Below are 21,529 nucleotides of genomic sequence, written 5' to 3' on the forward strand. Positions count from 1 at the left end.
GTTGCTGAGCGAGCGCGGCAGACCGCTGAGGAAGCCGCGGGGGGTGCCCGGCGCCGGCGCGGCCGAGGTCGCGCTCTCGCCCTATGACCCACATCAAACCGCGCTGTTATATGCAGTCGCGTCTCTCCAGGCCCTACCTATGTCACTACTACTATTTCTGTTTTGTAAATATGAGTCGAGTAACAAATTAATAATGTACTTGTAAATCTCTCATACGTATAAATAAACTTGAGAGCTAAGGCTACCAATCCTTTGGATTTGAGTCAAATCTGTAAATATACACATAGACGAAATATATTGCTATTATAACCTTACATTTTGACACCTTATTTAAAAACTCATATAGACGTGACACATACATAAAACAAACACAAAAGCGGACATGTTACAAGACATAAAACGTAAGGTTATTGACCCTTAGCACTAATCGTGTTAATTAGTATTAATCACCAAATTATTTGTGCTTTAAAAAGAAAAAATACACAACATGTATTGTGCTTTTTGGAGCCCAAAAACCCTGCACTTCACTTTTTTCTTTTTTCAAATTTGGATATAAAATGTCACACAATTTTTACAAAATATTTAACAAATTTTTGGGCCGCAAATTAAAATATAAAATTGACAGCAGCAACTCAAAAACAACAGCACTTCAATGAAACTACAAAACATCCTAAGCTATAATAAACTCTATTACAATAGCTACTAGGTAGTATTCACCTGCGCCGCCATGACGGTGTCAATTTCGTGTTGCAGTTTGGAGCACCTCTGTATGGCCGCCTCTAACTGCGCCTGCTTCCTTACATCTGGTACTTTCTGCACTTCATCTGAACACATTACACGGATCATTTCAACATAGAGGATAACGTTACCAGAACAACTTAACTAGACTTGTGCTAGGTTAGATAAGACAATAGTCGAAAGGAATTCGAACTCACGACCAAGTGATGGAATATTCATACACTTAACCATTAGGCTATTGGTGCTTCAATTGTACAAGGCTAAAAACTTAGAGTAATAGTCTTTTTCTAGAGATTTGTGAGTACTTAGCCAATATATGTATGAAATACAAAGCAACTGACTTCGCAGCTCCCTGATGTATTTCTGCTCTTTCTGCAGCATGAGCCTCATCGTGAGCACCTTCGACTCCTCCAGCTGACGCTGGTTCTCCGGCTGCAAAGAGACCGGATAACATAACAACGCGTACAGTTAAAGAAATAAATTCGCTTCCCACTTAGAATCCAATGTACAGTCAGCTACATAAATATGTAAACATTATTTAGCTTTAGAAACTAGTATACTTTTTGGCTTTTAAAAATATGTATGCACGAATCGATCCCTGTACTTCCGACCATGGGTACATGTTCTTTACTAATACGTGCAGTTTGTAGAATTTTTGAAGACGACGGCCTATACAAGTTTCAAAAGTTTTGTAAACGTATACAAAATTATGCTGCTGACTGTACAGTCCTGTCACCATAGCTGCTATAAATTCGTATGCATCGATGAATACATAACATACATACGTACGAAAGATCCACTCGATTATATGTGTTAACTATTGCATAGGTAACAGGTGAATTATACAAAGATACGTCAATTGTGGAATTTCGTCGACGACCTCAAAATCCGTACATTTGTTTGTACAGATGCAACAACTTGTTGAGAGAGGATAACGAATATAATGCTATGTGAATTAGTTTATATTATGAATTACAAAATTAATCTCATCCTCTTCACTGCTACGTGATTATTATAAGTAAAGGTTAACTAGACATGTTTTAAACTAGACATACGTTAAGTGTAGACTTACATTGACGGGGAGTGGCGCAGTGATGGGCATCTTGGTCCGCGAGCTGTTCTGCTGGACAGTCAGCACTGTTGTTGGTTTCGCTGAAACACAACATTATGAATATTAACTATTTCCTTTGACATTCAATCTTTGCTTATAGTGAATTTCATGTTTTTGTGTAATAACACCTTTCAAGCATCTTTAGAGGTGTGCAGTAGATGGAGTTGGGTGTTAGTCGTTTAATCGGCCCAATAAATGTTTGTTTCCCATTACAGGTTAGATCGTTGCGCCGACGGGAAACACCCGTGAACTTGTATTCATGTAGTACTTTACCTCGTATCATGTGCACGACCTGCTGGTGCGTATGTTGGTACACGTGGACTGAATCCACACAGAGAATGCGGTCGCCGGCGCGCAAGCCAGCGCGCCACGCTGCCCCGTGCTCTTTGACTGACTGCACGTAAACGGGGTTGTCACCTGTAACACGTAACCACAACACATTAGTCCCAAATGCAACAAACAACTGGTCACTTCAAAAGTTGACGCTTCAAATAAGTGTCATCCCCAGTAATTTCAGGGTTGTCGAGGTCTATCGCGAGATCTATCAAAAGCCGAGTCTACATCAGTTAATCCCAAAGATCGTTGTAGACCACGTAGGGTACACATATTTACCGAGTACAATAAGGCAAATAAACTTAAAGATAGGACGAGAAGAAAAAATGGTCTACGAGAATAAAGCTTTGTGAAAAGGCTTGTACATCGCACCAACTTTAGACAGTGTCACTACATCGATGTCGACTCACCGGAAACTTTCATGCCGTAGCCGTGCTCGTCGCGCACCACGGTGACGGTGAGCAACTCTCCTGCGCCCGGCTCGCCCCCGCCCCCGCCCCCTCCCCCAGGCCCCGGCCCCGACCCGCCCAGCATCACCTGCAAGACACAAACAAATATTACATAATGACAGCTATTAGAAATCGTTACTAAAAAACTAGAAGACTATTAAATATATTGTTATCATCAAAAATATGTCAATCCAAAGTTCGTCCACAATGCTTCCTGCATTAATAACACGTGGATAATAATGTCAAGGTAATATTTACAACATTAGCAACAAAACACATCAGCCGCTTATTTCTGCGCGCGGTGACATCATCATATTTACGTGTATTTAGTTTCACATGATTTACGACATATAAGCGAACCTTTCTATTAATTTAACAACCTTAAAGACACAAAGGCGCGTATCGCCGGGGGGCTATTTCGACAGCTTACGAAGGTCGACATTTACGAGGCAAGTCGAATGCGACAACACGGCCGTCCGACCGTGCGCACCACAATAAATATTTACACCGCTCGTAAATAATTTCTAGTAATTAGCAAAGTAAAGCTTACTCCGACCTGTACCAGTATTTGCGCTGCGCAAACGCAACCAGAACAATTGTAATAATTACAAAGGATCGCATGACCTCGTATGTACAAAACGGCATTATATAAATAGCATTATATCACAAGAACGCAATGGAGGAATTCATATTTTAAAATTCTTACAAATATGGTCAAAACATTTATTAACGAAATTATTTTTAAAATTTTAACTTTCTAAATTATTATTATATATTATTAAGTACTTTATCCGAGAAATTAATGTTTATGAAATGTTATTACGTTGCTACGTATAATAGGAATTAACACTCGAGAGCTGAAAGTCTAGAAAGATCAGAAAATTAATTAATTCCATTAGACCAACGGGAATATTCTTTTGGATTTTTTAAAGATATTTCGGTGTACACTTTAGAGGAGGGCTGTATCAAAAGTAAACAATTCAGTAGCAAAATTAAAACGTCTCGTTAAAAATAACTTTAGCGTATATTAAAAAAATAGTCGGCAAGCACATGGTCCCGGGGACCGCCACCAGATGACCGGCTGCGGGAGATTGAATAAATTCATCAGCTTTTTATTTGCAGTGTTTTGTTTTAATTTCAAGTGGTTCATTTGGTCATGTATTAACTTATTCCAGACACTAATAGCTGCTTGATTAAAATATCAACTTTTAAACATTATTTTAGGTCATATGTATAAGGGGTTTTTAAATTTGAATGTTACACATAGGTTACTTTAGCTCAAAAAGTTTCAAACGTCGAAGGGGAAGAAAACAAATGTATCTCGTTTCTAGATTCTATCTCCACTTCTCTACAACCTCCTGTTTGTTACAACCATTGAATGTGACGTCACCAGCCACTATTCGTAGAGCATGATGACACGAGGTCGTTAATCAAGATCACGCTATGTCACCACGCCGTGTGTGACAGCGCGTGTGCCTGTGTGCGTGCGGAAGAAGCGTCACAACACGCTGGAATTGTTCCAGGTATCGTGGATGAAGATAGGGAAGTCTACGCAACAATATTCTACCTACAGAAATTATTTATATCGTTTTACTACAAACGTTTAAAACTAAATTATTGCTTCGTGGAATCTTTAAAATGTATAAATGTATTTCAGTGTCGTGACCTAAGCTTTATAATTGACATCTCTATTGTCTATTTAAAATCAATTTGATTTCCCTTTTATCGTATTCTTTACATCTGGAGAGAATCTCGAAGTTAAAAATTGATTTTAATTATTTAACAACTTAATTTAACTCTCGTAGGCATGTCTACGTGCGTGCTTCTACATACGAGCACGTATTGTACCTTGAAGCTGCAGGGTTTGTTTTGATTAGATAACCTATATACAATTCTAAGAATAAGCCGTGACCTCACTTGGACCTCACAAAGCGCTAGTAGTTTACTATTCAATCCAAACCTACACGTCTTGCAGTCGAATTTATTCGAGCATGCTTGCGTAAATGAATTGTGGTTCGCAATCTCTGCCTACCCAACTTGATTATGGCTGAGTTGTGTTGTTTTAAATATAATCTACTTTCTTGAACATTATTAATTATCATGTCGTTTACACTGTGAGTGGCACTGTTATTATCATAAAAAGCCACGCACCAAAATTCATCCTTAATTTACATCAGATCGTAGTCATCGTTAACATAAAGGTACGTTTACACAAGCTCAGCGAACGCTTTTTTCAAAAGTAATAAAATTTAATAATTTCTCCCATCATGGTCTTGATTCTCATAAAATCAGCTTTTAATGTTATCGGATTATATTAATCAATAATTAACAGAAAATAGTATTAAAAAAGCCCAGCTCAAAAACATAATATTTAATCGCATCTAGCTTCCCATATTTTATTAATGAAGCCGGCATGAGTAACAGATCCCCGGATGTTTACGAGTCAACGTAACATCAACCGTTCATGTTTCGCTTGAGGTTATTTTTAATTCGTAATATTGTAATTGAAGTTTATTCATTCAACATTAAGTCGTATCTACACTAGGGAGGTACTATAGGACGTGCGTTTTACACACGTATGTGAAAGTACCTTTAGCTGTGATGACTTTCCCACTCTGCGATAGATTCGATTTATGATGTAATTGTGTCATATGTACACAGTTGGCGAGTGATCGCGTCAAAAAATTAAGTTTCTAGAAGAAGCACAATTTATTAATACAAAATTAACCTTGATCTTTATTTTAATAAACGCATCTAATATTTTTTGAACGGCAAATAGATTTTGACAAAATAAAACGCATTGTTTTTGCCTCTATTTTTTACTTTAGAGGTCAAACTGTAAATAACAACAGCACAATGAATGGAATGGAATGCACAACTCTGGAAAAATCTTAATAATCCTACTTTCAACTGTTTCAACAATAAAATTCATTCAAATTGCGGAAAGAAATGTTGTGATGAGAGACGCAAGGCCGGGGCGCGGCAGACAGGTGGCCCGTGGTGCATACCAATGAAGTGACGTCTAGAACATTCTAGATCCAACGATATAATCTGAAGACGAAGATATATTACATGACAGGTTAAATTCCAACTGTCTACTTTGTCCGTGCTACGTAAACGAAGACAAAAGTTAACACATATGCGGTAGCAATTTAGCAAGAAATTGTAGTATTAAACATATAGGAATTTTGTATTAGAATATGTATCCTTAGTATATGTGCCAGCAAATATAAAATATTACAGTATAGAGAGAGGCATTAGAAATAAACACTGCGTGCAATGTTTAGTCAGTGGCGACACGGCGCGCCGCGTGGCCCTATTTGCGACCGCGACGCCTAAACAAAGTTCGAACAAACACAAGCAATTCGCTACACCTACTATAAAGTTACTTGGAATATACCATTTAAATATATTTACATTAATATAGTTATAATAAGAAATATACTATAGTTTTTCAGTCTTGATCTGAACTATTTAGTTTTGAGTCTACAGCATAACATCGATGTCCTTTGATCATATTGAGTGGCGCAAAACTCTTTTGCTTTATAATTGTCTCTCAAGGAGTTAAGGGTATATAATTGTTAGTGTTTTCTTTTTTTGTCTCCAGTATTTTTGATTACATTAATTGAAAGTTGGCAGCCCTAAACACAGACATTGCTTATACACATAAAAGCTATGTATAATCATCGCCGACAATACATTTTAATGTTTTCCGCAGTCGGCAGTCGCGAGGCCCGCGGCTCGCAGACGTCGCGACGCCTACAGACCGCATTGCGACCAAAAAAATTGTTCCAACAAACGACACATTTTTTTTTTATTTGGAGACTGCATCAATATGCCAATGAATAATTTATGTTGTAATCGAATAAAAAAAATTGAACATAATTTTTGATAGATGGAAAGTGAATTTATCCATGAAAAGAGATCTTCTTTATTAATGACAACATCACTCTTATTTTTAAATACGAGGACGTTAGAAAAAAACCACACAACCGAATGATAATATTCGTTTGTGAAACCACAACTCAATTGTTTTCTGTAAATATGATAGATAATATTCTCTGGAATGAATAGACATAAATTTACTGCTAGTATCTACCGGCAGCCGGCGAAAAGCTGGAAGACAGCCACGCGACGACGGCCGTCTTGTCACCGAACCAACTTGCCATTGCGATATTACGCCATAATTCTAAATAACTATTTTACTACGTTGCTTTTATGAAACCAACATTTATTGTCTAAAAATAATTGAGTTCCATAGGAATAACATGTATATAGTAGACACACGCCCCTAACATAGAGTAGGAAGGCTGAAGCTCGACCACCTACAACCACCTTCCCTTTATGGTCGTTACCCAGAGGCAAAGACAAGAACAAGGTGAAAAGGTGTAGTGCTGGAAGCCATGGTTGACGAAAATGTCAGACAGAGCGTACTGGGAGAGACTAACTAGGAAAGTAGACCGTAGCACCATATGGAATACTAGTTGGAGAGACTAGGGATTTCTTCGGTGGCAACGTATGAGAAACTATTAACCTTGCAGGAGGTTTAGAATGAAAGTTTTAACGTCTTTTGTTCCTGGTTAAACTGTTTATATTATCATGACGTAACCGATGTCGTCATCGATTCCAGAGCATAATTTGCAATGTAGACGCGCTCCCTGCTGGTGAATCACTTGCCTCGCCTCACTAATAAGACATGCAAAACTCAAGCTATTCCCACGCCCAGGGCTGCCAACTTTACTAATGTATTTTTTATCCATATTGGTACAGTGTAAGCATAAAGAATTTAAAATTCTTCTACAAATATGAAGCTGATAATTTAATATTTTATTGAATAAACAGTCTGCACTAAGCAACCAATCGTTTTATTATTTCAAATAGATAACACGATCTTATAGAATTTTAATTTGCTTGAACAACGGACATAGTATTCGACGTATTAGTAGTCCGTCGTTTAGGAAGCAAGTTCACTCCTCGCTGAATTAGCTTTGGTGTAATATTGAAAAATAATTATTGGATGACTCATTGGATTGCTATTCCTTCCTCGTATACCGCTGGAGGCTGTAGAGATGCCGCAACGTTTACTCGGGAACAGGTACTGGTTGCAAATTTGCTGCTTTCTGCGTCGTGTTACAAAGTGATATTATGCAACAGGAATTTCGTAACATTGTAGTGGTATTAATTGGCTATATTCGTGTAATTGTAAAAAAAAGGTTGGAGGAAACGTTTATTTTGTGCTGACAAAAAAAAACAATAGGTAAGATAAGATGACAAAAATGATTGGCGGTTTCCGCAACATAAAAATAAAACAAACTTTCATTCAGTATTTCTGCCGACTTGGTTATTTTTAAGATATAATTAGAGATGTTAACGGTTTAGTTTGTCTACAGATTCAATCAAAAGTTTCATTTTTATCGCATTTTTGCGTTGCGACTGACACCACACTGACACGTCTGGTATCGAGGCTCGACAAACGCGTCGGAAATAAAAACAAATCGTTATCAGTTAACCCGCAAACCCGTCCGGCCGGAACAACAGAGACGTCCGTACACGATGACTCATCGCTGCAGAATGATGCTTAAGCGTCAACCGATAGAGTTTTTGTTTTTTATCATCGCTCAGCAGTCGACAGCAAGGCCGCATATTATGCTGGCTTGCGACTTTTGACGTAACACTCGCGCCGCCCGCCGCCGCGCCTCGCGTCGTGCAATATGCGATAATCTGTTATTGCTTGGGTTATGAAAACAATGTTTGTTTGCTTGATTCGCGACTTTCATATCGTAATTGAAATAATCGTACTTTACTGGGTCACGGTGGCATCGCGGCGAGCGGGCGGCGCCTTTGTTCTTATCACATTACGATTGTAAATAATACAATGATCATTAAATCAATAATAACTTTAATAAGCATATAGAAGATAGATGGCGCGTTGTACACAATGTATTGACACATATTGTCATCACTTACATTCTCTTTGAAAAAACATAGACAACAAGAGTGTCACGGCAGACGAAATCCAGTTTTTTTCTATTATTAAAAAAGATACATTATATGCTATTTTTTTACATCAATATCACCTTGACTCCTTTGCTAATATTTTAAGCCATCTCTAAAAACAACGATACTAGGAAAGGAGAATAAAATGAAGACTGGATACGATGCATGCGATTCTATCACACGACCTAAGTAAGCTCGATAGCCAACCACTGTACTATAGTTACTCTATAAAGGATCGAGCACGTGTTACCCCGCGCTGCGCAGAGCGGTGTTACAATACCGGAAAAAAGCAAGCATTTCAAGTAAGTATCAAAATAACTCAGAACGTTGCACTACTTTGATGTTATTTACGGGCGCGGTAATGACTTGGTGTTAGGTTCAAATACAAAATATTGTACATATAGAAAAACATATAAATATTGCTTACATTGTTATTTTTCATAATCACCAAGCTGAAAAGCAAATAGAAATTTCAAAGGGTTTAGTATACGTTGAAATTTTAGACTGGACGTGGAAAACAACATAACCCTAGTATAATTAAAATATATAAATTAACAGTTCCTTGATCCTAAAAATGGGCTATGTGCCAACCTGTCAATCAATCTGTCTGTCACTAACTTTATACATATATATGTGGCTTATTGCCACTGAAATATATTAAAACATAGAAAATTACGGCGCTTTATTTAACATCAACTTTAAAATTAATCAATATTCAATAATAAACAATACCGGTTTTAAGAATACGATTTCCTTAATTCGAATTACATACGTGGTAAATAATGTAAGATTTCTTATAATCTAATGTTTATTTTGTATCGGTTTCTTGTATATAATGACTCGATAATTTAAACTTTATACATAATACAATAAATGAAATTAATAAAAAGGTGTAATTGGTAAAAAATAGACGTCCCTAGTGTACATTTCCAAGTCGCTTAAGGCTCTTCGTACACAAGGCTACGAAAAGGAAGCCGGCGACTTACTTAAAGCAATGTCGTAGATTCGCACACAGACAAGCGACGTCGTAATTTAGTTCTTTCGGAGGAGCAAATAAATAAAGTGTCATGTAATCGCTATGCCTGTACTGACCACTGACTGAATATATGACTTGCGTGGACGATCCAACGTCGTGTGCACCGAACACGCGCAATGCAATGCTTACGACGCAAGTATGCAATCTTCGTTTCTAAGATTTACGTCTCCTTGTGTACGAAGGGCCTTAGTGTACGTAGATATTTAGTCTGTGTCACGTCTGGCGTGACGCGGCCGTCCACGCCTGCTAGCCCCGCTCGGCCTACACCTAGTTATTTCAGGAAACATCGCGACTCCACAATCGGGTACTGAATAAACAAATTATATTTTTAGACAGTTAGCTTATGACTCTATCATTAAAACTTGTAAATTGCCCACGTCAACGCATCGCTAAAATACACATATAATAAAAAAATATTTAAAAACGGTTGGATCTAACCAAACCGGGTTACTTATTTTTCGTTTTTGGCGCTATTTTCGTAAAGTAATGCTTGTATTGAATCTTCTTATTAAATTCCTTTCCTATGAAACATTGTGTTTAATTTATTTTAGTCCCGTAGTACAAATGTCTGGAGTTTTAACAAATGAAATTAGACTAGCTAGAATAAACAAACATTATATCCTTCATTTCATACATTCAAATGAAATTAATTTAACAAGTAAAGGATTTTTATAAACATTAAAATTTTACCGATGTAATTAAGTTCTATTCAAAGTTTACCTATATTTTATTTTAAATACATCACAATTGACCTGGTACGTTATAAAACAGACATTCATTAATCCAATGTGCAGACGGATGTTACTATTAATGCTATTTACGAGGTCGCATCGACACTACAAAGTCCAAAATACATACAAATATGGGTATTTTTTTTATATCATAAGGTGGCAAACAAGCGACCGGTCACCTGAAATCGCTGAAAGAGTAACCGTTGCCCATAGACATACGAAATTGCATATGCGTTGCCTACCTTTAATCGACGGAGGAGAGGATGCACAGGAAGAAAACATTTCCATGCATGCTCTCATCCGGAGAGTCCACTTCCACTTCCCATCCTTTCCTTATAAGGAGAAGGGTAGGAAGGGAAAGAAGACTAAATTAGGCCTCCGGGACGCACACTTCTGTGTGGTCGTGGTATTTCATCGGGCGAACCGGGCCAATTCGTGCGAAGATGTTAAAGCGGGCTCTACTACTGTTCAATCTTGTAAAATTGGTACGATAATTAGTGATGTAGAATTAAAAAATAACTCGCAACCCTACAATCATCGGTATCTTTCATAAATTTGATTCAATGATCCATTAGTCATGTCGATCTAAATAAAATACTGTAACGTTACTAACGCCAAGTCAAAGAAAATATCTCGGAACATAGGAAAGCTTTGCATCACGTATTGAATACTTTCATATACTATCACGAATAACCTTACTTATGATGTATACAATATTATCAGACAAAATCTTGTCACATAAGTTATATCAAATAAATTCCATCATCAATAAATATGTGAATTGGGTGTAAGATATCTTACTAATATTATAAATGCGAATGTTTCGATGTATGGATGTTTAGAGGGATGTTTGTTAGAAGGTATATTGGAAGGAAATTCACTAAAACAAGCTCATTTTGTTGGCATAGCTACTTATGAATCGAGTAAATAAATTAGGTTAATATATAGCGATTAGTAATAACAAATAATTTGTATAGTATCAGTTGTAGCATTGAATCGTGACCAGTTTTTGACAGCTTCTGTGTGAACAGCTCACGACCACCGTAGCCGAGACGAGATATGCAACATGAAGACCTTGGACCAAATACCTGACTACAGATTAAGTACTTTTTTGTACTACTGCGTTATACACTAGAAGAAGACTAATTTTCTAAGTAATTTAGATATAAGATATGTTTTTATTCACGTGTGTCAACTCTAACCTACACGAAACAAACTTTCATTGTTTTCAGTGTCGATTACTGTAAGTTTTTATATTCGCTACAAATCCTTTTGGCGAAAGACATGCAATGTTTGTCCTTGACATATAGATTAGTTTATTTTACCAAATAATATGACAATAGATACATTTAGAACGCGTGCACAAATATTTAGGCTAAAGGTTGCTATAGCAAGGCCGGCTGGCCTAGGGACATTAGTTAAAACGGACCATTAATCTGTTGCAATTAAAAAATGCGCTCGCGAGCCGCAATGCGCCTGCGCAGCCGGTCTACGTCAATATCTAAGGTCAATCGTGTACTTGCGATTTATATAGAAGTAATAAGTTACTACAATTTGACCTCCAGCAACAACTCTAATATTAAGTGGAAACGCGAAACTTTGGTCCGCGAGAGTGCAAGCAGCCTAACGTTCACAGATTGAATTGGCGCGGCCTTGCGGGAATGTCTCAAACGTTTTGCTAACGTTTTGCAATCTATCGACGGACGTCTTTATCTTATTTTTCTTCCAACCGGCCACGAGTCGTGGGCAGTGTGTACCGACTGTTATGATGTTACACACGAAGGCAGACGCAGGCAGAGCAGTAGGATTGTACTGTATTGGTATTGAATGCGCTTACTGTCAAATCTGTACTGTTCTATTCTACTGTTAGCCTGCGGTGTCCTCGTGTGAAATGGCATTATCGCACGCGCGCTTTGCAATTCGTTTGCACAACGTTTTCATTGATATTTATTTAATTGATGACGAACTTTAAAGACTGAACGGTTACAGTTTCAATGTATCGCAGTGGGCGTCAGTTTAAGGTGATCAGATTGATCTTTAATCATTACTTTATCGATAAATTGGTTCAAGGGTTTCAAAATAACGTGGGCGCTTTAGATGTTCACTTATATATTAGATTCGAGACCTGTTACAAAAATAAAAACATGAAGAAGCCACGTCAAATTATATTTTAGTCTAGAGACTAATTTATCAAAGTAATATAGCATACTTATTATACGACATTTTTATGACATGTGAACTATTTACTAGACAATTCTCACTTCTTTTTCTCCCTCTAGCTCTCACTCTCTCTCTGTATGTTATATTCATATGAAGACTCTTTAACATGGTTAACAAAATACACGGTCAGTTAAAATAGAAGTAGTCAAAGTGACCGTGGCATTTATTAGCGAAAGTCGGCCGAACGAGGCACGAGCCCAACACGATCCTTGTGACGGCTGCAATACATACATACATAGTATTAGCAATTCATTGTATTTATAGAAAATTTCCTCGTATAGAAACTGTTGGTGTATGTCATTGGAAGTCAAACTGTTGGCTTCTGAAATCAACATATGTTCTAAAAGGGGACTTTGGTGTCAGAATGCCACATTAAGAATCGTTCTGTCTTCTCTTAAATAAAGAAGTCACGAATATAACATATATCTCATTTTATAAATCAATACTTCAGTGTATCACCAGCCTAACGAAGTATCGACATATTACAACATACAGCTGACGTCACACATAGCGTATTCCTCGTGAATTAAAAAGACCTTAGCGTGTAAAGTTCGCTAAACACGCGCACATGTATCGTTAGATATTGCAATTAACTATACTCAGAAACGGTTATACAAATTCTAGCAATACTTAATACTGGCTGTCACCCGCGACTCCGTTCTCGTGGCATTAAGAAAAGACTTAATAAGTAACCTATGTACTCTTCCAGACTATTTTCTACATCCATACCACATTTCGTTGAGATCCGTTGAATCGTTCTGGAGATACCTTCTTACAATCATTCATCCATCCATCCAAACCTTGCGCATTTATAACATTAGTAAGATTTACCATTGAGATGTTCTTACAAGTCAAGCTCATAGCTCTGATTGAAAATGTATGTCTAGAATAGATATAGAAGAATATCCGTGATCCAAGAAGATATTCCTAACATTCTGTCGATGACAAGAGGTATGTTTAGTTCGGGTCAAATAGAAATTTGTCATCTCTGCCAACATATCATAAGATGTTAAGTGTAAATAAAATTAAGTCATAGGCTACTAGTAGTTTACGTAACCGAAAACCGATCGATACAGACAAGACCTAGGGCAGTCGCAATGGGCGGTGTGGGGTCGCGTGGTACACTGCGTCATCTCCCCCGCCTAACGCGCCTACCCTGTCTCTCTGTAGACCGGTCCTGTTTCAAACATAACTATACACAGTTATTTAACTTAAGGCGCACAGATTATGCATTTTTATATGCGTTATTAATGCCAATAATCGCATGTAATGATAAGAAGCAAATATTACTGATTACTATAATTTTGTATCGAATTAATTCAGTAAAAAATAAAAATAAAATACGATAAAGTTTATTTATTTGGTAATATTTTGAAATGTAAAACATTCGCAAGAATAACATCATCTCTAAATGAACAAACTTTAAATCGTACATAATTAAGAACTATTGTTCTCTCAATATTAATTAATTAGTAATAACAAACACTCATTACAATATATAGAGCGAGCGTAATTAACGCGTAGTGTAAATCCCCGATAGATTGATGAACTACAGAGTAATGCAAGTGTCAATACGTAGAGTGGCAGTCATGCGTGTTGCAATAGAAAGGGACAGGACAACTAGAGCGTGCTAACTTGCAGATTGACTGACTACTGGTTATTTGCACTATAAATATATCCAGTCGACTCAATAGATTCCTGTGGTTACTCTTCTTAGTATAATAAATTATTATTTCATAAAGCAACTCTCAAGTTGAATTCGAAACTGTTAAGTAGAGTACAGGCCACAAAACAAATAAAAAAATGTTTATTATCAAAGGGCCTAGCATGAACATTTGTGAGAATTTGTTTTCGTAACATCAATGAAATTGGTATCAAAATTTTAGCAGCTATCATGCGTAAAATACCTGAAAAACGTCGATGATGAAAAAATGACACTACGAAGTTGATTGTCACAAATATTCGTGCTAGGCTCACAGCCCTACAAATTTATACTAACCGTAATATTACAGATTATGCAGTAGTGACGTGAGACTACGTCAGTGGCGCTTACCATTCCGTGTACACCCACAATAACCGTTTGTGATGCAGATCAAAGGCAAGCTTGTTTGTGGTGCGCCCACCGTGGCGTTGCCGCGCTGTGCCCGGCTAGGACGAAGCGGACGCGGCCAATCGTAAACCTGTTATTATACGATTTAGGTTCGACGCCTGACGCCGCACAATGCCAGCCACTACTGCTCTACGCAATTATTGTTTTCCTATTGATCTCTTAGGGTCGTAGCACACTGGGACAAGTGAAAAAAAATTGCTGGAGACTAAATTCTTGTGTTTTTGTCCATTTAACAATTTCCTTACAAAAAATCTATAGTCGGAGAAAGGATATTTGGCAGAAGAGTAGAAGTATAAGAACGAGATTTATCCTCTTTCTTTTTTTTCTTCCGTCATTAAAAATAACTAACGAATCCGTTACCTGTTAAATTTCCAATAAATTGAAGGTGTGTGATTGGTCAAGATCATTTAAAACGTACACTGTAGTGTGTGAGCACCCTAAGTAAGTAGACAACAGTACAATGTATGTTGCGGCACCAATCAGCCAATATCCGTATTTTATAACAGTCGTAACATTACAAAGTCGATGTGATCACAGCCTCAGACTACACTCGATCGAAACTCGTAAACACAACATACTCACAGACGTTTAATGGCTTAACGCTACTGGAATAAGAAAAAAAACAAAAGACGGTGCTTATAGAGAAAAACCACTTTCATTTATTCCTCTAAGAAAATTAAAAAATAATATACAATAGTAGATACAGTAATACAACCACACAAACTTTCATCGAACATATATTTTTGCGTGTTGCCAATTTAAGTCGTCTGCCGATCATACGACTTGTCATGTTGAGTTCGACAAAAAAAAATACGCACGACTTGTAAATTAACGCTTGTGCAAAAGTGGACCTGCCGCAGGGGGGAAACCTACATGCATATTTATAACCACTACTTACGAATCCGTTATACTTATTTACATATAAAACTCCGAATCTTAAAACTTGAAACATACAAAATAAGATGCAATTAAAGTGACCGTGACGAAAAGCGTTAGTTTAAGAAAAACATAGATTTCCATTTGATATGGTCTTCCTACTATTTTAAAAAATATAAACAAACACCCACGCAAAGTAATAATAAAATATTCTGGCGCACGTCAGAAATAAATATCACGTCTACGGGTTTAGGTCGACGACGTATCGGTGCATTGATTATACGATAAATTATTTTGTTTCATTACAAAATGTGGGTTTGGTTTTTAATAAAAACTAATAGAAAAAAAACGTATCCGCTTTTCATAATCGGATATGATGCAGGATAAGGTTTCCAATCTATTGTTGCGGACATCCTGCTATATCCGACAATACCTAATTACCTAAGTTAAAACGAACAAGAAGACCGGAGTAATATGCATACATAAAATCGATATAATATCCTTCAATATAAAAAGCTGCATAAAAAATAGACAACGAAAATTTAAACACTTCCAAACACTACATTAAAACCAAAGTATATTAAATAATAGGAACTAGGTTTACATTTTAAAACGAGCACAAAGTTCACATGTGTTAATTGCCTACCTATTTCTACTATCTATGTCCTCAAAGAGAATACAATGTTGAACCTAAACACGAACGAACAAATGATAAAGTTTTCAAACGCTTGCACAGGGACGTTTTTTTGCTACCCATTTCCGTGAAATATCACGCTTACAATGCAATATATTGAAAACGTCCGAAGGGCTCAATTTCATTAGTCGATTACTCGGCGGTTAATCCCCGCAAACGGAATAATGATTAATGAAAATGATCGGTCGATTTAAAGCATGCGTCGTATTGCGGTAACTCAGTTAACGTGAATAATGTGCGGTAAGGAAACGTAAGGACTATCGTCCAACGCACGCGGACGCTAACGACTAATGAAAACGGTTCTCGCATACGTGAACAGAAAATCTCTCTCTTTAGCTAAGGCTAAGCTGGTCCCCAAATTATATACTGTTTTTTGATTTAATAAATTATAAAATATACCATATATATTTTTTCTCTACAAAACAAAACATATATTTTATGCATTGTGATCGTGCGTGACTAAGTCGAATTGCCTTCAACTAAGTTATAAAATAAACTAACACAAACACAACTTCAAGGTTTTAAAAACTAGAAATCTTATATAACCTACCTAATGTAACATTGTAAAGCTTTTAGCGCAATTTAAACTAAGGAGTTAGTCAAAGCAAATGTTATACTGAATGAAAATTAACCTGATATAAAAACGGCTAAAAACTCACGTATATTCATCCGGTGGCATCCCGTCGCTAACGTTGCGGGCCGCGTCCACGAAATAATACCAGTCCCACTCACCCTGATGAAGGGCCCCCGATGGGCTCGAAACTAGTCGGTGCCGCCACGGGATGAATATACGTGAGTGTTTAGCCGTTTTCATAAAAGTTTATTATAATGTCTTACGAAAGTTTGAATAATGAAAATTAACCTTATTACTGTGAGGTCTCCGCCTCTGGGCACTTCATCAAATACTAAAAATTATTATACATGATTTTGTTTATATGGGGTTGCCTTATACCTCAACACATATTACCAGAGGAAGGGTCAACAAGTTGCTAAATGATTAATGGGGCGATAATAAATAAATAAAGTAGTAAGTCTCAAAAAAAAGTTCTATTTGTGGGCTTTCATACATCAATAATATATTTCCATATATCTGTTTCGGTTTAAATATCTTTATTTACACATAAAAAAGACAAAGTTGCTTGTGGCTTGCAGGCTAATACAAAATATAGTAACAATATAGTATATTCTACTAAGGTATAAAACATTTATTGATTATAAACGAGTAAATATGTTATCTACAGTATAGAGGTAGAAAATGACCTCATCGTGAAACCAACATGCGATAGATGATTTCATACTATGCACCTACCATATATACTTATATCTATATCATACATACACTATGAATAAATAAATAATGAATCGTCATGTGAAAGTAAACATGCTATGAATATTACTTGCTGATTGTAAGTCATTGTGGGAGTTATATACAATATATAATGTACACCACATCATGACAACAACTTTCAATGTCACAATCATGTCATCTATAAATTCCTATAAATTTTGAACCATTTTTGTCAATTCATCTGCGAGACAGCAAATCAAATGTCTCCAGCGTCTAATCAGATTGTATTCTCTGAGTGTCTCTATAAAAAATATATTTATATATATACTTGAATATCTTATCATGTACAATATAAATAACCTTTATATATAGAGGTCCAGACAATTTACTTCTACAAAATAATCTGTATAAACTATTTCACCCCCTTTTAAATAAACACAAAGTAATCATAAACAAACACCCACATTGTACCATTTTTATTTTCATTTGTTTCTTTAAATTGATTTCATTATAATCCCAATATAACAGTACAGTTCCACTGCATAAGTGCTGGTATAAAAATATTTTTTTGTCCTCGTTTTGTCTAAGAGAATTTTGCAGGATGACAATATAATTCAGACTAGTATGTCAACAGTTAAGCCCCGCAATTTGGTTAGTGTACATCTTTTAGTTGGATCATTTAACACTTACACAAAGACTTGTCATCACTGTAATTCCAGTTAAAAAACTATATGTTTATGTACGGATGTTACTTCAATGGAAGCCTACTCTTATATGATTCATAGATACGCAAAGATGCGAAGGTCTACCGCTGTGCGTGAGGCAGATAAGCGACGCTCGCTTATCAAACATTGCCGGCTTGATATCGCCGGCTGATAGTACATTAGCCGGCGATTGTGTCCGGAAATCGATATTACATAGACTTCGCCATCATTTCCTAGACAAAGAGTTATGTGATTGTTTTAAAGAGTACAGGTAGAATTATAACGAGTTTCAAAACATAATTTCAAAACTGTATTTTCATAACATTTCTTTACTAGCTGAAATATAATAATAACTTAATAAGTAGCCTATGTGTTCTTCCACACTAAGTTCTACATCTGTGCCAAAGTTCATCAAGATCCATACATCTAAACGATCGCAGTTATAATATTAGTAAGGTTTAGGCGGGTTTATCAAATCCAAAAAGCCTCATCACTATCAGTAGTTTATTCGTCCATAGTGTGATTCAAGATAGAGGCCGTACCCAAAGAACTCGTTCAGTTGTCCAAAGTGAACGAATGAATGAATGACGCGTGTAACAATGAGCCGTAGCTGTAGACAGCACGTGGCGAGTTCGTTCACTCGCGGCGGGTAATAACATAAACAGTGTACACGACGGTCACCACTTGCGCGGTGTAGCGTCACATTACTTAACAACCGAAACGATTTTCAAACATTTTTTACCACAAGAAGGTTACCAACATAACCTATAAAGAAAGGAATAAAAATTAAGTTTAAAATATTGTATTATTTAACGTTAAATCAGAACGAAAGTTATCATAACGATTTGAAAAGGGTTACGAGAACCTGCCTACACCGTCTGATAAGAGCGTGAACATGGGCCGGGTGCGAGCGACCGCGGTGTCGGATTTCATTCACGGCCGGACCCCCGCCCCCCGCGACTCACCGAGACCCCCCGCGCCAAGCAATGACCTGATGATGAACGACCCGCAACAAATAAATGTGGACTTGACACACTTTGACAACACATACGGGTTTAAATAGTATTGTTATAGTACTCAGGGATATTAGTGAAGAGATTTACATTACAAATTTCTACGGTTGTAGTCGTTGTCTATAGCTTTTTATGCATTTACGTATAAACATACTCAGGCTACTAAATAAAAATAAATTTATAACATGATTTAATTACAACAGTAGGTAAATAAATGTGTTAACCTCTGATGATCTATCGTAAACTAATCAACCAATAAAAACAAATAAAGACTAAATTTAAACCAGATAAGTACTTTATAACAAACCTACCCTTTCTTAGAAATTTGTCCCATACTTGTTTAAAAGTGTGTCAAATATTAATATTAAAAGAAAGTGGTCAAGTTCCGAACGTCTGTGGCCGCACGGGGGTCTATACCGCACACTTACGCACACTAAGAAACACACACGAGCGCTCGCAAACCGCCCGTGTGTAAGGGCCGTGAAGGGCATCGCTTACGGAAACCCTGTAGTTTCTCCAACTCGCCAAACACAAGCCACCTTTCATACAGGGAAGCCACAATACATTCATACATGTAATACATCTAGCTATCAACACTGAATGACCTTTGAAGGAAGTGCATGTAGATAAAAAAAAACATATGTGAAATAGCATTTTACATACATAAATGTAACAAGATTTTAATCTATCATTTAATAAATTTAAGGAATGTGTAGTAAAATATTGCTTCCATAAACAGTAATTCAAATATCTAGGTCACATTCTTTACTAATAAAAAATATATTACTTGATAAATACAATTTTTGCGAAACTAGATTGCAACGAAAAAAATTTTTTTTTTTGCAATCCACAATAATAAATACAAAGTCTTAATATTGAATAACACAATTAGTATTCAACGCAACTCACAACTATCACTGGCAATTCATACACCTGCTCAAATGCACATAAAAACACAAATTATATCGCCATTCGTGACTTGCTTACGTAATAATTACTCAACCGACTCATCAAACATATCTCATCATGCTAACAAACCTACAAGCAACACTCATCTACAATGCAATGACAATAAGAAACATAATAGCGTAAAGTTGTATCGATAATAAGTTACAACCTGCTTTAACATGGCTACATATAATTGGCTACAATGCAGTTTCACTTCCTTAGATCATAATGATAATATTATAAACAAATGTTTTGGACACAATATTTAAAAATAGTATGTAACAAAAATAAAAACCTTTTACCCCATTTTACTAAAATCTATTTAAGAAAAAATAATTCCTTACAAAAACACTTAAAACAAAATCTTGACCTTCTCTGGCCTTTAAAAAGGTCTTATTATCTTTATGCATAGAAAATTGTCTATATAAATGTTATAATCCATTGCATCCATTTATTTCTGCCATTTCATGATCTTGGAGGAAAGGTATTGTATTGTCAACCAATGGTCCTTCAATGTCAGCTGACAATTGATAATGACATTAAAATTATTTCAATTCCTTGAAAAACCTTGCATTCAGTAATATTCAAAAATACAATTACATATCATGTGAGTATGTATTCTAAGCATAGATCATTCTCTTTACATAAAATAGAAGGGATTGTTTCACAAAATAGAAAATTCCTAAAAATTTTCTAAAGCAATTCAAGAAATATGATGAGTACTTAGTCATCAAGTTACTATATTCTTGGTTAAAAATAATTAATTAATATTTAACTGTAATTATTATACTAATGGGAATATAACATTTATAGATGTCATGAAAAGTAAATAAAATGGTAGAATTATTTACTTTATAAATATAATAATAATCAACATGTTTTTGATTAACTTGAACTTAAAATTATTACATTGTAATTAAGCAATAATAACAATAACACTATTAGTTAATTAAAAAGACCAGAAAATCTGAAAGAATCTTACTAAAATGATATCTTTTTCATCATAATTGGATTAGTGGTTCAGTTTTTCCGGAGTCATCATGAAAATGACACATAATCTATATTTGTACAAAAATGTTACAATCAATCAAGCCAGTGAAAAGAGTCACAAAGAGTTCAGAAACATTATTTAGATATAAGGCAAGATTTGTTATCAATTTGACTAATTATTAAGACATTATAGAAGAACTAGAATACTGTTTGCAAATATAATATTTTAATGATGTAACATCTAAAGAGTTTTATTAAAAAAAGATTAAGAAATACTTCAAATATTCTTTA

At 35.9% G+C, this 21,529-nt stretch overlaps 1 protein-coding gene across 1 annotated transcript in view; it reads right to left on the reverse strand.

The window, feature by feature from the left end:
• Positions 1–21,529, reverse strand: part of RhoGEF2 (Rho guanine nucleotide exchange factor 2) — a 93,455-nt gene that overhangs the window by 70,722 nt on the left and 1,204 nt on the right. Inside the window, exons 2-6 of the mRNA XM_013322925.1 lie at positions 2,593–2,719; positions 2,123–2,266; positions 1,811–1,890; positions 1,080–1,170; positions 718–824 (exon numbers count right to left, since the gene is read on the reverse strand). Of these exons, the coding sequence (XP_013178379.1) occupies positions 718–824; positions 1,080–1,170; positions 1,811–1,890; positions 2,123–2,266; positions 2,593–2,716 (546 nt within the window). The 5' untranslated portion in view covers positions 2,717–2,719. The remainder of the gene's footprint in view (positions 1–717; positions 825–1,079; positions 1,171–1,810; positions 1,891–2,122; positions 2,267–2,592; positions 2,720–21,529) is intronic.

Source organism: Papilio xuthus, unplaced genomic scaffold (genome assembly GCF_000836235.2).
Source record: "Papilio xuthus unplaced genomic scaffold, Pxut_1.1 DF825783.1, whole genome shotgun sequence".
NCBI classification, from domain to species: Eukaryota; Metazoa; Arthropoda; class Insecta; order Lepidoptera; family Papilionidae; genus Papilio; species Papilio xuthus.